The sequence below is a fragment of the Aulostomus chinensis genome, chromosome 19, assembly GCF_037954235.1.
Source record: "Aulostomus chinensis isolate RoL2024-O1b breed Wild chromosome 19, RoL_Achi_v1.0, whole genome shotgun sequence".
NCBI classification, from domain to species: domain Eukaryota; kingdom Metazoa; phylum Chordata; class Actinopteri; order Syngnathiformes; family Aulostomidae; genus Aulostomus; species Aulostomus chinensis.
In genome coordinates this window covers 25,001,142-25,018,881 of record NC_141338.1, presented here as the reverse complement: position 1 = coordinate 25,018,881, position 17,740 = coordinate 25,001,142, and the positions used below count along the sequence as shown (strand labels likewise).

The window sequence follows — 17,740 nt, the reverse complement described above, 5'->3', positions numbered from 1 at the left end:
TGTGTGTGTGTGTGTGTGTGTGTGTGGTTAGCTCAGTTGCTGCTGACTGATGTAAAAGGAGGGATCTGATGTGAGTGTGTCACATGTCACCCAGCTAACTGACCTTGGCAGTGTGGATCAGTGGCTCACAGGCTCACTCAACACGTCACCTCCACGATGCTGACACTGGCACCAAGAAAAATCTTTGGGATCAAGCTGAAGAATAATTTATGCAGTTGTGTTCAAGTTTCATGAATTCCCTGGAGTCAGTTCACAAGTATTGATCAGCATTGAAAACTTGTTTTCAGCTGAAGGTTTCAATGCTCCAGTGACTGTTCAGTCGTTCCAGTCCAATTTGGCTCCATGGCCCAGAAGACAGCAGGAGCAGCCATTTAACACACACTGTTGTCTGCATGGATACATACGTGTGTCCATGTCCCACTGCCAAGGAGATTCTTCATTATTGTTCATGTGCATGAGTGTGTGTGTGTGTGTGTGTGTGTGTGTGTGTGTGTGTGTGTGTGTGTGAGAGTTTGTGTGTGTGAGTTCGTGTGTGTGCGTTTGAGTTCGTGTGTGTGTGTGTGTGTGCGAGTTTGTGTGTGTGTGTGTGTGTGAGTTTGTGTGTGTGTGTGTGTGTGTGTGTGTGCGCGCGCATGTGTATTGGATCACATAATGAGCAGCAAAATGCGTGCTTTGGTCTGAATACGATCCATCCATCCATCCATTATCTTCCACTTATTCCTGTCAGGGGTTGCGGGGGGTGGAGCCGATCCCAGCGGCTATGGCCGAGAGGCGGGGTTCACCCTGGACAGGTCACCAGTCCATGGCAGGGCCAACACATAGAGACAGACAACCATTGGCTCTCCCAGCCACGCCTACGGTCAATTTAGAGTCTGGATTAACCTGGTCCCTCTTGATGTCTTTGGACTGTGGAGGAAGCTGGAGTACCAGAGAGAACCCAGCAGGAACAGGGAGAACATGGAGACTCACCCAGAAAGACCCCGTGCTGCAGCCGGGGCTCCACCCACGACCTTCTTGCTGGGGGCCACAGTGAGGACCACTGCTCCACCGGGCCGCCCAGAATATGATCCTTCCGATCAAATTTGAAATTGCTTACTGAGATCTCCAAAGCCTTCATCAAATCCGTATCATAAGGGGGGGGGGGGGCTGCCCCCCCTTCAGACCTGGCTGCTCCAAGCAGATGTGAACACACACGTTTAGATCTGATCCCAGACACCACATTCACATCTGGCCTGGGCTAAAGCCCAAACATGCACTGAGTAACATGCTAATGGCAATCATTCCTGTCACATGTGATGTTTTGGAAGAGCCCGTAGTGAAAGGTTTGTTGTGGGTCACACATCTGTGGCAGTTTGGTCAGGAACATGCAACAACAAGCCGAGGGTGTACTTCATCCATCCAGCAACATATTTCATGACCAGCTGAGCAGGTTTGTTGGTGCTAGCTAATGTGTCTCCTCTGTCAATGAATATATTTTATAAATGTATTCAGTGTTCAGGGCGGCGTGGCTCAGAGGTAGAGTGGCCGTCTAGAAAAGGAAGGGTCCCTGGTTTGATTCCCACTTCCCCCGGTGACTGTGTCCAAGTGTCCAGCAAAATACTGAACGCCTGATGGCCCATCCAGTCACTGTACAACCCCCCCCCCCCCCACCACCACCACCACCACCTTAATAGATAAGAGATGTAGAAAACGGATGGATGTATTATTCTTCGGTCATTATGGTGTTATTTCTATTCTCTTCCCTCCATTTTTAGTTTTCTCTTTTTTTGGTATGGGGATTTTGTTCTAACTCCTCTTCTTCTCCCCTCATCCCAGATCCTGGTGCTGCTGGAGGAGGCTCCAGACCTGAAGAGGCTCCAGCTGCCACCCGTAGCTCCACCTGCTCACGTCCCTGTCTGTCCATCAGTCTCTCCTCCTTTCTCTCTGTCCCTCTCTTTCCTTCTGTCTCTCTGTCTTCCTCCATTCTCTGTCTTTGTCTCTATCCATCAGCCTCTCCTCCTTTCTCTCTCTCTTTATCTCTGTCCCACTCTTTCCTTCTGTCTCTCTGTCTTCCTCCATTCTCTGTCTTTGTCTCTGTCCATCAGTCTCTCCTCCTTTCTCTCTCTCTTTATCTCTGTCCCTCTCTTTCCTTCTGTCTCTCTGTCTTCCTCCATTCTGTCTTTGTCTCTGTACATCAGTCTCTCCTCCTTTCTCTCTCTCTTTATCTCTGTCCCTCTCTTTCCTTCTGTCTCTCTGTCTTCCTCATTCACTGTCTTTGTCTCTGTCCATCAGTCTCTCCTCCTTTCTCTCTCTCTCTTTATCTCTGTCCCTCTCTTTCCTTCTGTCTCTCTGTCTTCCTCCATTCTCTGTCTTTGTCTCTGTCTATCAGTCTCTCCTCCTTTCTCTCTCTCTTTATCTCTGTCCCTCTCTTTCCTTCTCTCTCTCTGTCTTCCTCCATTCTCTGTCTTTGTCTCTGTCCATCAGTCTCTCCTCCTGTCTCTCCCTCTCTTTCCTTCTGTCTCTCTGTCTTCCTCCATTCTCTGTCTTTGTCTCTGTCCATCAGTCTCTCTTCCTTTCTCTCTCTTTATCTCTGTCCCTCTCTCTCCTTCTGTCTCTCTGTCTTCCTCCATTCTCTGTCTTTGTCTCTGTCTATCAGTCTCTCCTCCTTTCTCTCTCTCTTTATCTCTGTCCCTCTCTCTCCTTCTGTCTCTCTGTCCTCCTCCATTCTCTGTCTATGTCTCTGTCCTGCTCTCCTGCTCTCTCTCTCCACTGATCCTGGATCTGCTCCACCTTCCTGCTGGTAAAGGAAGGTTCTGGTGGCTCCTGTTGCAGGATGTGCTGCTGATGGAGAATTGTTGGGTGGAGGTTCATTGAAGGAGGGAGGTGCTGGACCTGCTCTACTTGGACAGAGTCAGGACAGAACTTTGGTTGGGGTTTGGTGACACACATAAAACTGACTTGACTAGTTTTCTCGCTTGTTTGTTTTTTCTTTCTTTTTTAAATGACCTCTGTCTGTTTTCATTTTCGTTGTTGATGTGAGCCCGTGGACTTCTTTTACCATCCTTGCACTGCCATTTCAACAAATAAACTAAACCTGAGAAACATGTGGTGCTCAAAGGTCAAGGTCACACTTACAGAGGCACATCAGAGACGTACAACTGCAATGCAGTGCTTCATGTTTGCGTACAGATTCGGGAAATGCGATCCGATGACAACATAGAAACACATGTAGATCAATGTTCATGAAAAGTGTGATCAGGGCTTTTCAATGATGGTCCGCCCCCTGACTCATAAATATTCATGAAGTGGACCACTGACTTTGAAAAGCATTTGAAAACACAAGTGTCACGTTGTACACTTAAGTAGTCGAAGCGTGTGACGCCCCATCCGTGTGTAGAGTCAACACCTTCAAAGCTTTTACAAGCTGAAGAGCTCTTGAAAACCAGCCAGAAGTCTTTGTAGTGTGTCTGTACTTTTAGAAAATGAGTATGAATAAAAGCATACACTCCTCTGACAGTGGCAGATGGGCCTCTGACTCCAGGGGGAAGCCTGATGGAGATGTAAATGTTGTGAGCCAAAACTGGAAGTTGTGGTAGCACCAAACAATTCTGGAGGGATTATGAACAGAAAACAGTCCTGGAGTTCATTTTAACACCTTCACAGCTCATGAGGTACAATTTTCAGTGAGGTCTGGCCTTTTCTGAGGCATTCAGAGTTCAGTTGTGTTCATGTATCACTTGAACTGGCTGTGGTAAGAGCTCCTCCTGAGTGTCACACCATTTTAGCAGCCACCATCTACCATGGGAACCCTGTTTCCATACATCCGTCCCTGGACTTGGTAAGTCTGCATGTATATTTTTCGTCACTTTGTTTTTATATAGCTCTTATATTGTTTGTATATTCATATATTTTCTCTGCACTGGAAAGCCTCACCTTTTCCTTGTACTTGTTACATAGACAATAAAGTGAACTGAATCTGAATCTGGGAGTGATCCTTCCTGGCTCTGAATGTGGATACGTCTGCTCTACACAGACAGACACAGTTTGAACTGTCATCAAATGTGTAACACTTTTCACACACCATTATTTCCATGGCACACTGGAAACAGTTTTTAGGCACTGACTTTTGATACCTCAGAATGCTGCAGTTAATATTCTAGAACCAAAAATAACATTAAAATGCCAATTTTAGTTTCCCAGCGTTGGCTACGTATCCACGTCCCTAGATTTAGGGCTTTTGAGACTTCCAAAAACCCAGAGGCACCTGTAAATACCCATCTGCTGACTATTTGATTACTTTAGAACCTTGAACCTGTTTCCATTACCCCTCTGTCTCATCAGTGAGATGAGTCCATTAATTTATGAAGGGTTAATCAGTAGTCATCAGCTGAGAATACATGTTTTCTAAGCTGCAAGCACAGCCCAGCTATGTGCACCTCTTTCTCTTGCTCTCCTCGTTTGGCTGTCAGTGTCATTTTCAAATGTTTCATCAAATCTGGATCATCCAGGGTGAACCCCGCATCTCACCCAATGTCAGTTGGGACAGACTCCGCCCAACAGCAGTCCAACCAACAAAAGAGAGTCCTTTGAGTTCATTCATCCATCCATTGTCTTCCGCTTATTCCTACATTAAGGGTTGCAGGGGGGTGGAGCCTCTCCCAGCACCCTTCCCCCTGGACGGGTCACCAGTCCATGGCAGGGCCAACACATAGAGACAGACAACCATTGGCTCTCCCAGCCACGCCTACGGTCAATTTAGAGTCTGGATTAACCTGGTCCCTCTTGATGTCTTTGGACTGTGGAGGAAGCTGGAGTACCAGAGAGAACCCAGCAGGAACAGGGAGAACATGGAGACTCACCCAGAAAGACCCCGTGCTGCAGCCGGGGCTCCACCCACAACCTTCTTGCTGGGGGGCCACAGGGAGGACCACTGCTCCACCCACAACCTTCTTGCTGGGGGGCCACAGTGAGGACCACTACTCCACCCACAACCTTCTTGCTGGGGGGCCACAGTGAGGACCACTGCTGCACCCACAACCTTCTTGCTGGGGGGCCACAGTGAGGACCACTGCTCCACCGTGCAGCCTGAGTTCATTCAGTTAATGAATGAATGAGCTGATAGTCTTTTTGGTGGATTATTCATCAGCACATGATGAATAATAAAACAGAAAACAAAAAGTGCTGATCGAGAGTATAAGAGCATAATTAAACTTGAATCATTAAACGCTGTTTGTCCTCATGTCCTTGTGTGACTGGGCTTTAAGAGGCAGTTGTCACAGATCAGCTGCTATCAAGAAGCTTGCACATCATTTGTGAAAAACAGCAATCGTTAAATGGCATTTGAGATTCTTTGATTCCTAAGAAGTTGTAGTCCTCTTAAACATCTGACTGCTGGCCAGTCGTCATTCATTTATTCATTCAGCTCCAGGTTTGTGACATCATGAAGGCTACTTTTTTGTTTGCCTGAGAGAAGCACCTGGGGAAATCTCAGAATTGGACTCAACTTTGATGACTTGAGATTTGGACTCAAACCCAGGAAACGAGGCAACTCAGCATCTCCTGGGTGACTTAGACTTGGACTCAGACTCGAGAAATTGTGAGTCAGACTTAGACTTGAACTCAGTGTTGACATGTCTCAACATGGAATCTTTTTTGTTGACTTGGGCTCAGGTTCTGCCGAGAACACTGGGGACTTGGGACTGATTTATACTCAAGAACTGATGACTGGACTCTAAAATCGGTGTCAGCAATTGTGCCCAACAATCAGCCGGTCCTCTGTGCTGTCACTTCTTTTCATGAACTTTATTGCATTTGTGATGTCACTGCAATATTGGCCACCAACTGTAACTATGTCTTCAACACCTCAGGTCATTGGTCTGCACTCGAACTAGAAACTACACAGCTTCCTGAGTATCCCATCGTTCTGCAGTCTACTGCCCTGAGACAAAAATCCTGATTTTATGTGTAAAAACTGCACAAATGTATGAGTGATGTGAAAATGAGGGAGGGACTCGCTCAGTCAGCTCTGATTACAGCTCGATTGGATTGGAGCCCCTCGTCAACTCTCTGACAACTGGAGAGAGGCAGTCTTTGTTTTTAAAATGCATCTCGATTTGGAGTTCTTGATACCATCTGAAGGCTGCATGGTGGTGCAGTGGTCAGCACTGTGGCCTCACAGCAAGAAGGTTACAGGTTCGACTCCCGGCTCGGGCACAGGATCTTTCTGTGTAGAGTTTGCATGTTCTCCCTGTTCCTGCTGGGTTCTCTCTGGTACTCCAGCTTCCTCCCACCATCCAAAGACATCAATTTGGGGACGAGGCTGATTGATTCTCTAAATTGACCGTAGGTATGAATGTGAGTGTGAATGGTTGTTCGTCTCTCTATGTTGGCCCTGTGATGGACTGGTGACCTGTCCGGGGTGAACCCCGCCTCTCGCCCGTTGATGCTGGGATAGGCTCCAGCCCCTCCGCGACCCTTAATGTATAGGAATAAGCGGAAGACGACGATGGATGGATGGATACCAGCTGAATTTATGAACAGATGTCCAGCATGACAGCAGTTTGCTTCCGTACCACCAGCTGCCCTGACCTGGTCATCTTGGGGTAAAGACTCACTGATGCATTAAAATCAGCTGATAAAATGCATCAATTCAGAATCACAAATCTTAGTGGAATGTAGAGTGACAATACATCATAATATGACCCACTTAAATTTCAGTTTTGGCATCAGTGAATGTGTTACGTTATCATTGTGCTGTTTCTTCCTCCCCCCCTCCTCCTTTCCCTTTGAGTGACATGACACCCCCTGCTGCCACTCGCGCAGTCGAACTAAAAAAGCGCTCCCCACTCACTGATGTCTCTCCTCTCCATCTCCTCAAACATGTTGACAGACAGTGAAGAAATTGATGTCACACTGCCAAAGCATAATAAAGCACAAATGTGGGTTGCATTTTGTGTTTTGAAAGACAAGAACAAGACTTGGCAAAATAGCCCCAAATCTCCCGACCCACGTCCTGAGACACGATTTCACTTTCAGCTGCAAGAAGAAATTTTAGCATCAACTTCCCTCGTGTATATTATGAAGGACAAACAAATGACATAAGTACAGTAATAATAAAGGCTATTTCTACATCTATTCATTTTTGTATTTATGCATTTTATATATTTGTGTCTACATTTATCTCCAGATGTATCAGTTTATTTCCACATATATTCCTGTATTTTCTTCTGTATTCATACATTTAGATATTTATTTATTTATTTATTCGTCAATTACTACATTAATTTATCTTTGTTTTTTTCTATTTTAATAAGGTAGATGGAACTAATGTTAACCTAAGACCAGATTGGTTACATCAGTGTGGCAGCATCTTCTTGTTCTGGGTTCACAGCGAGGTTCCTTTGGGACGTCCTGTCTTGCTACATCTGCTCTGTGCACACTGAGATGCTCAACCTCCCAGGGGGGCAAGGTGGAGCCCATGGGGTGGAGGTGTGGCTGCCCCTGCAGCATTCCTACATCCCACAGCCATGAGCAGGTCTGCCTGGGGCTTCCCGCTGCAGCCATTCAATGGAGTGATGAATGTCACACACATAGGTTTTGCTAGCATGATTGTGCCACTTACATGTGATCACGGATTTAGAAATCGTTTGCTTCTGTCTGATTTACACTGGAGGAGGACCACCTCCCCTATTAACATTTAGTATTATTCACATTATTAGTGTGCAGAAATGAATAGATGTGGAAATGAAGAAATACAGGAATAAGGAGCAAACATAATAGGGCCTGAGCCCGAAGTACCTAAATATAGTATATATAGTTCCTAAATATACGTGGGAATAGATAAAGGTGTAAATAAATTAATTAATTAATGGAAGGCAGAAATGCAAAAATATGTATTCAAAATGCATGCAATACAAAAATAAAAGAGAAACAGCCTTTATTAATACCAACATATATTTATTTTGTATTAATCTATTTATTATTGCATTTATGTTTCATTTATTTGTGATAATGACATTTTTGTCCTTCAGAGAATATATGGGGATACGCATCATATTAAACTCTTCCCTCTCTCCTTTTTTCTTTCTAAAAATTTCATCTGATGATTTATCTACTTTATGTCTTTTTCCACTTCATTGTATATTTATCGTTATAATAACTGATATTCTGCCAGTCAATATTATGACTATAATGACCTTTTCTGATGTCAGCGCTCCTCCGCCTGACTCTGATCCATTACTGTAGAATTACACAGCGTTCTTTAGTCATTCTGCTCAGCGTTTTGTCTCCGTTGGTGTAGATTGTCTTGTGAAGTCACCCTTGTCTTGTGCCATATATTTTTTTGCACAATAAAAGCAACCTTTTTCCTCTGCATGATCATATTCACTAAACTCAGAAAAGAACATCTGTGAGCTCGAGTTTTCAAATTGACTGCTTCTCATATTTCATTTGCAAATTAGATTCCTGATAAGTTGTTGCCTCTCTGTCTCTCTGTATTTTAAGTCAAGATTTCTGCCTTGAATATATCATCAATGGAATCAAAGTGTAAAGATTCACACTATTGTCTTGCATGATATCATATCTAAGAGTAATAGTCGTAGTAGTAGTAGTAATATCATGTTGTATATGTGTCAAGATGCATTTCAAATGAGTCTCAGTCTCTCCCGCCTATTAGTATTCTAATTTATTTTTACATGAAAACCTAATGGATGCTAGTGGATGGGCTGTGTAGCATAGCACCGTCACAAGTCATCAAATACAGTTTTATCCATAATTGCCTTTACCATCCTCCATCCATTTTCTTCTGCTTATCCGGGGTCGGTTCACAGCCTAAGCAGAGAGACCCAGACTTCGTCGAGCTCTTCACGGGGATCCTGAGGCGTTCCCAGGCCAGCTGAGAGCCAAGGTCTCTCCAGCGTGTCCTGGGGCTTCCCAAAGGCCAGGTCAGGTACCCACGATCTCGTCCTTTGGGTCATTACCCAGAGTTCATGACCAAAGGTGAGGGTAGCAACGTAGATTGACCGCTAAATTGAGAGCTTTGCCTTTCGGCTCCATTCCCTCTTCACCACGACAGACCGATGCAGAGTCCCCATCACTGTAGATGTCACACCAATCCGCCTGTCGATCTCATGAACCATCTTTCCCTCACTAATGAACAAGACCCCGAGGTACATGAACTCCTCCACTTGGGGCAGGGTCTCATCCCTGACCCAGAGATGGCACTCACTCCAGGTGAGAACCATGGACTCAGAATTGCAGGTGCTGATTCTCATCCCAGCTGTTTTACACTCAGCTGCAAACTGATCTGAAGAGCAGAGCCAGATGAAGCCAGCAGGACCACATCCAAAAAAGCAGAGACCTGATCCTGCAGCCACCAAACCGAATCCCTTCAGCACCCTGGCTGTGCCAAGAAATTCAGTCCATAAAAGTTATGAACAGAATCAGTGACAAAGGGCAGCCCTGGCAGAGTCAAGCCCTCGCTGGAAATGAGTCCAACTTACTGCCAGGAATGCAGACCAAGCTCTGACAGGTCCTACAGGGAACGAACCACTTGAATCAGGTGGTCCAATACCACATACTCCCAGAGCACCCCCCACAGGATTCTCTAAGGGACAGTGTTGAATGCCCTCTCCAAGTCCACAAATCACATGTAGACTGGTTGGGCAAACTCCCATGCCCCCTCAAGGATCCTGCTGGTTCACATTTCCTTGACCAGGTCAAAAACCACACAGCTCCTCCTGGATCCGAGGTTCGACTATCCGACACACACTCTCCTCTCAAAAACGCTCGAACAGACCTTACCAGGAAGGCTGAAGAGTGTGATCTCATGATAGCTGGAACATACCCTCTGGTCCCCCTTCTTAAAAAAGGAGACCACCACCCTAGTCTGCCAATCCAGAGGTACCACCCCTGATGTCCACGCGATGCTGCAGAGTTGTATCAACCAAAACAGCCCCAAAGCATCCAGGTCCCTGGGGAACTCGGGAGGAACCACCTCGGCAACCTCAGCCCCAGAGAAAGGACAGCCCACCGTAATTTTCTTGACCATAAATACAATTAGGGCTGTGTACCATCATTATAAAATCTTTTACACTTCAATTTTAGAACCAGATATATTGCTGCAACAATCTACAACTTGCTAGTTCAAGTCATTCCTGCTTTCGTCAGACAGAATGAGGATTATTTCTGAACAAACCAAGACCCTAATTCAGATCTTTGTTATTGGAACAAGAATACGCAGGTTTTGGAAGTGTGCTAGATGGTGGTTTGATACACAGCCCCCTCACCACCATGCATGTGCTTGCTAAGTGAACCAGCGGTCAGCCCAGTGTGTGTGGGTCTCGCCGGCACACACAGAGTACAGTCGTTTTATAGTCATTCTGGCTATGGGGAGGACAGCACTTATTTGTCAAAAATGTTGCTGAGTTCTTTTATCAGAAATACTTTCCAACACTTTTATAAGAAGCAATGACTGCATACGGACAAAGATTTACTGAAGTATGACACTGCTGGAATCCAATAGTGGGACTAGATTTTTAAGGTTTCAGTTGTGTTCTCTGCTGTGTATTGTGCCTGGATTATTTTCAGGTTGAGTCATTCTTATATTAAAAAAAAAATGAAGAAGACAGTAAAATGAATGACGTATATTTCTGTCCTGTGGGTGGAGAAGTAGGCTGTAAAAGATTGAACCTCGAGGGACTCAAGCTGATTTGGGGTAATTTGACATCCTTTACCTTTGAGCTCTTACCCTGATCATTGTAAGGTCAATCTCTTCATGCTACATCCTGTCTATCTTATCCAGATAGGCCTTCAGTTCACTTGCTACCACTTACATATATTTTATTAAAAAAAGGTTTGTATTACAATTTGGGGGGATTTTCTCCATGTTTCTCATCATAGAAGGTTTCCAGCTCACATATCTTTGCATGTTGAGTTAGGGGAGTTTCCCTGGAATCGGACAGTGTCAGCACCAGGATGGTGGGACGTTCTATGACTTCACAATCTGCAAAAACATGTGGGGTGTGCATGGTGAGGACAAAAGCCATTTTACTGAAATAAACACGTGTTCTGCTTATCATGAAAAATATGATTCATTTTCAAAGGAGCATGCACAAATAAAAACATACAAGGACACATCTCTTTACAGGAACACACAACTATATACAGTACTACATGCATCAAAAGGGATTTTCCAGACCCCTATGGTGTCCCTTTGGTTATCATATCAACGTAACAACTTGGATCATCTTCAGCTGGATCCATTCCATGAAAAAAACATGTCCTCATCAGAAACTCCCCTCTCAAAGCCTGAGCCGTTATCCAGGTCACTGGGACCAGAGTCTGCGGTGGCGTCCTCATAGATGAGTTGAGCCACTTCAGCTGCAGTTTATTTCTTTGGCGGTATTTGTTTTCCTGACATTGAACACTGCCCTGCCAAGCGTGTTTTTTCCGTGTCCGACACTGTCGTGACCTGACCTGAACCTGAAGCGATCTGCACGTGTACATTTACAGTAGCCTCCGTCTGCTAAATGCGTGCGTCTGGGATCATTTGTTTACTTGGAGAAAGTTTGGAGAAGCTTTTGAGAAGCAAAACTTTCCTATCATTCAGGAAAGGACACAATGTCAGGCTTCTACTGGATTTGCAGTGATCCGAACCGGACGTCGTTTGTCATAGAGGAAGACATGATGACCCAGGAGCCGGTGAGATACGTTGAACGTGTGAACCATTGCAAAGAATGCGTGTCTAAAGTCATGCACTTTGCCTGAATGGGTTCCTAAGGGTTAATGTGTGACAAATCAAAAATGTAAATGTGTATGTAAATATATGTGTGTATTTAAATATAAATGTATATGTAAATATATGTGTGTATTTAAATGTAAATGTATATGTAAATATATGTGTGTATTTAAATGTAAATGTATATGTAAATATATGTGTGTATTTAAATGTAAATGTATATGTAAATGTATGTGTGTATTTAAATGTAAATGTTATGTAAATATATGTGTGTATTTAAATGTAAATGTTATGTAAATGTGTATGTCTATGTAAAGGTAAATGTACATGTAAATATATATGTGTATTTAAATGTAAATGTGTATGTAAATGTGTATGTCTATGTAAAGGTAAATGTACAGCTCACCCAGGTTTTCAATGGAGTAATATCTCTGCTTGCTGTCCACTCGGACCGTCTCTGCATAGGGACTCCCCACGCCATAGCCGATGATGTAACCTCTCACCAGGATGTTGGGGCTGAGTGGTGGAGTCCAGGACATGATGATGCTGTTGGGAAGTGGCCTGACATGCAGAGAGCTGGGCTGGTCAGGTACCTGACTCTCTGAAAAAAAAAGTGCAAACAATGAACTCTTACATACCAAAGAAGAAGAAGAACAGAATGCAGTTTTCCTCAGCAACTCTTTGACCTCCACAAACAACAGATTTAAATCTAAAACCGCTACCAGCTGTGGTAGCTTAGTACAGCTGTGACTAACAGATGCTAACCCTGTTAGCTGTCTATTAAACGCTAATAAGCCCTGCCACTTTGTGTTATACCTCAGCATCAGATTACATTAAACTGAATTAGCCTTCTCAGGGTCTTCGAGGAGCAACACTTTCTATCACTTTATTGAGTGATAATCCATTGAAATGAGATTTGTGTCTCCCCCTCTCCCAGTGTGGAAACACATTTAGCATAGACAGGTTCTTTTTTAAAAAATCTCAGCAGTTTCCTGTTCTGGTCTTCGGCCTGAGGTCACCGTGTCTCATTATTCTATGAGAAATGTAAGCCAAATACAAAGCTTTGTTTCTCTTCTCCCTGTTTTCTTTGCTTTCTTTGTTCATGGTAATTCTTCTTTTAACCAGAGTGAAACAAAGTAAACCCCATCATTCGTTGACCAGCCTCAGCAGTCCTCCTGCAGGTCAGACCTGCTGGCCTGTGGGATTTTACTGGTGCTTTCCCATTCAGAGAACGAGGATATGGACAGTAAGTGAGAGGAACAGTGGGCCTTCAGCAACATTTATAAAAATGGAGAGAAAGCATTCCTGTTCATAGCATCAAACTAAAATGGATGTGAAACACAACAGGTGAATAGTTAACATTTTTGATTGATATCACAATGAAACTGAATAAATTGAGACAATTATTATTGTATGACGAGATACCTGAAATTCTATGTTTGAATATGCAGATGAGTAACTGTCAAATTACCTGTCATTCCAAGACCAGAATCTGAACGTTGATGGTTCAAAGTTCTTCTCTTGCTTCTGGTTGATTTGAGTCAGACAACTTTACAAAGCAGATTTTGGTTCTGCTTTCATTTTTTTTAATCAATCCTTGAATTTGAAATTACTTTCAAAATAAATTTTAAACAATTCACCACAGGTTCAACGTGTTCCTTAAGTGAACTCTGTCTCGACAAACCCCACTGCAACAACCTTCCGAACGACACTGGGAAAGAGTGCATCTAAAACACAAAATCATGTAGAGACTGCAGACTGCTGACTGCTGCGAGCGTCTGGACAGCAGCCATGAATACAGACTGCTCCTGAATTACATTTGGAGCACAAGAACGTTGGTTTAAGGTTTAAAAGACATTGTATTTTCAGTACTTAATTTATATCGTTTATGATGATTTATTTGGTTTTAATTTCTCCAATTAATTCCTTCGCTGTTCAACTGGATCCTGTCTTTTCTCCATCTCCATTCTTTTCCTGTTTTTCCACCTCCTCCTCCAATCAACCACATCCTCCTCACCTCCTTCCACCTCAACCCCCTCTTCTCCCCCAGATATAAATCTCCCTTCCATTCATCCATCTCAGGCCTTAACTGGTTAAATATTTATGAGTGTTGGGATAGTGGAGGTATTAACATGCTGTTGTACAAATCATTGTTCACACACTCACACACACACACACGCACACACACACACACACACACACACACACACACACACACACACACACACACACACACACACTGTCTCTCGCTCTCTCTCGTTGTTGTCTCACCATCCAGATCGTTCTCTGGCGTCTCAGCGGTGTACCAGTCGCTGGCTGGACCCGTCCCATTGGCTGTCATCGCTGCGACCTGAAAACTGTACTGACTGCCTTTCTCCAGACCTGCATAGAGGGGGGCAGAGGGAGGGAAAGACAGAGAGATCAATTACTTATCCTGTTGGTTCTTATCTCTTTTTGCAAATGAAGTCTTCAAATAGTTCAGTGGTTACTATAGCAACAGCTGTAATAATGGTCCAGAGGCAGGGAAACAGACTTCTGTTTCCAGGAATATGTAATTTTATTAAGTCAGATTTGAGCATTTCCATTTAGCAGTCAGCTCAATGTTCATGAGCGCAAAGACCTTGAGTGCTGGGGCAGTGAGCACGATATGTTGGTCATGGGTAGAACTGGTCCCTCCTCACTAATCAGGCTTCAAAAAAGAGTTGAGAGTGTCCTTTGATGTGTCCATCAATTCTGTTGTAGTTAGTTATGAAATGAATCGTTTACGATCTGCACTTCCCCAGAGGAACGTCAGAACAATTTAAGCTTCGTCTGTTGGAGATTTACAGCAAGGATAATGCAGCACCAGGTGTCGGTGATTAGAGGTGAATGGACTTCAGCCGAGGCAAATATATATGTATGTGTATATATATATATATATATATATATATATATATATATATATATATATATATATGATATATATGATATATATGAGGGTTCTTCTAACCAAACCTCAGGGTAAACTTTGCTCTTAAACTCCAGTGAAGCTCTAAAAAGGCTTTAATCATTTTGATGCTGTTTATTCCATCCGAAACTTTTTTAAAGTCAATGCAGCAAACATAGCAGCAGGTCTTCTTAAAAGACCAAATATAAAGAATTTAAGCCCATTTAATTTTAGTTTTTGACATGAGAAACTATCACCTTTGTCACTCCTGACATCACGGCATGGAATAAATTGAAGGGTAAAATGTGTGTCAATAAAGGCTTCATCTTGTTCTTTTCATCTCCTGAGTGGAGCTGCCTTTTGTAAAGTCTTAGAGAGTGAGCAGGAGTGATTACTGCTGACAGCTAGAAACACAAACACACACACACACACACACACACACACACACACACACACGTGTGCGTGCCTGCCACTGGGAAATGAAAATGAATTCCTGCACAGACAGTCAGATGAAGATAGCCATCAGTGCAAAATAATGAAAAGCAAGATCAGTTTCATTCAAATCCTGCAAAGCTCAAATTGAAATAATAGCTTGTGGCAGTATGAATGCACACACACACACACACACACACACACACACACACACACACACACACACACACACACACATCCACATGCAAACACACACACATACATACACATGCAAACACACACACATACATACACATGCAAACACACACACATACACACATACACATCCACATGCAAACACACACACACACACACATCCACATGCAAACACACACACATACATACACATGCAAACACACACACATACATACACATGCAAACACACACACATACACACATACATACACGTGCAAACACACACACATACATACACATGCAAACACACACACACATACACATGCAAACACACACACATACACATACACACACACACATACACTCACACACACACTCATGCACATGAACAATAATGAAGAATCTCCTTGGCAGTGGGACATGGACACACGTATGTATCCATGCAGACAACAGTGTGTGTTAAATGGCTGCTCCTGCTGTCTTCTGGGCCATGGAGCCAAATTGGACTGGAACGACTGAACAGTCACTAGAACATTGAAACCTTACATTTTCTACCTCTTATCCTGTTAAGGGTCATGGGGGGTGGGGATTGGAGAGCTGCCTATCACAGACAACCATTGGCTCTCCCAGCCACGCCTACGGTCAATTTAGAGTCTGGATTAACCTGGTCCCTCTTGATGTCTTTGGACTGTGGAGGAAGCTGGAGTACCAGAGAGAACCCAGCAGGAACAGGGAGAACATGGAGACTCACCCAGAAAGACCCCGTGCTGCAGCCGGGGCTCCACCCACAACCTTCTTGCTGGGGGGACCACTGAGGACACAGTGAGGACCACTGCTCCACCGGGCCGCTGAGGCATTGGTGTTGGATTCAATTAAGTGATCCCTAGATAAAGCAACCTGCCATGTCTCACCTGTGAACAGGTACCAGAAGTTGTTGGGTTCAATGGCTTCCTGGTCTCCACGGCGACCGGTCTTCCTGTATTTGATTTTATAGGCACTGATTATGCCATTCTGTGCGCTATGCGGGGGTGGCTGCCATGACACCTTGATGCTCTGAGAGACAGTGAGACAAACACAACACAAGAACAGATTATTGGAGATTATCAGACTGAACTGCATCTACTCATCATGTATGACCAAGACACATGGGTGCAGCATCATGGTTGAGTGTGTCTTCCACCATCAGAATGGTGTCAGTCTTTTCTGTGTGTTCCTCACTCATGAAGGTTGTGTGTGGTTGTGGTTGCACGTCCTTCATGTGTTTGAGTGTGTATTTGCCCACATCCATTTTCTGTGCATCTTTGAGTGCGTGTGTGTTTTTCTGTGTTTGTTTGGATGTGTGTTGCATGAATTTTAATTGCTTTATTTGCATGTTAACAACCCACCACTGACACACACACACACACACACACACAGCAGATGTTTGCTGGGCCCCAAGTGTGCAATGCTCTATGAGGCAGCTGCCATTAACCATCCTGCTAATATACTCAGCATGACCCTGAGTGAGTGTGTGTGTGTGTGTGTGTGTGTGTGTGTGTTGTAGGTGAACTGAACATTAATAAGAGAAGATTAATGGATTAAATCAAGATCTTTCTCTTTCTCTGTTTCATCCATCCTTCTTCCTCTTTGATGAATTCTCATGATTTGGGTATTTTCAACTCCTCCAGAGAAAAAGGACCAAAAGCTCATCAATGCAAAGCAGGAGTACAACATGGATGTAAGTGACCGATGCTCCCAGCGGCCACAGGAACGAGGACCACAGGAACATCTGAGAGCGGCTGAAGTCAAGACACAGCGAGTCTGTAGGCAGCCAAAGGACACCAGCAGGGCAGGTGAGGCCTCCTCATCAGGAGCTTCTGCCAACATATTTTAGGGAGTGAAACAAGTATTTTGCTGCAGTGAATACTGTAACTGGATCCCTTACTCTGAAGTTTTGGACTGACAGTCAAATACAATCCAATAAATGGTGTATGAGGAACTGAACTCATGCAGTAATATGGGCCTCTGTGCAGACTGGCAGCATGATTGGACAAATAATGACAACTATTCAGTCGCTGTGTCTGAAGTTTTGCCTCTGTGGACTTTACAACAAGTGGAAATACCATTTCCCCTCTGGAGCCGCTGTGGTCATCTACAGATGTGGTCATCTACAGATGTGGTCATCTACAGATGTTGTTACACAGGTGGCACAGCACACAGCAGCGACTCCAGATCAGTCACCTGTGTGATGATTCATCACACAGGTGACTGATCTGGAGTGAAGCAGCTGCTCTCAGATGATCCTGAGCTCCAGCAGCTCAGGCACGACATGCACCTTTGAATCTGTTGAGGTCCAAGTTCGATGACACTCATCAATAATTAAGGAAGTGTTGACAGTGACTTTTAGTTTGAGACATTCCTTAAAATGATCATTTTTGCACACATTGTATATTTACGACTAATATGAAAGATACCTGGCCTGCCAGAGAACAGTTCTGTTAACTTGTTCATGA

General features: G+C 44.0%; 1 protein-coding gene across 3 annotated transcripts in view; it reads right to left on the bottom strand.

Moving 5' to 3' along the window:
• dcc (DCC netrin 1 receptor) overlaps positions 1 to 17,740 on the bottom strand; it is a 330,071-nt gene that overhangs the window by 112,118 nt on the left and 200,213 nt on the right. For all 3 annotated transcript variants that reach the window (XM_086186581.1, XM_086186582.1, XM_086186583.1), the window contains exons 13-15: positions 16,160 to 16,301; positions 13,988 to 14,098; positions 12,123 to 12,317 (exon numbers count right to left, since the gene is read on the bottom strand). In XM_086186581.1, coding sequence (XP_086042707.1) covers positions 12,123 to 12,317; positions 13,988 to 14,098; positions 16,160 to 16,301 — 448 coding nt within the window. The remainder of the gene's footprint in view (positions 1 to 12,122; positions 12,318 to 13,987; positions 14,099 to 16,159; positions 16,302 to 17,740) is intronic.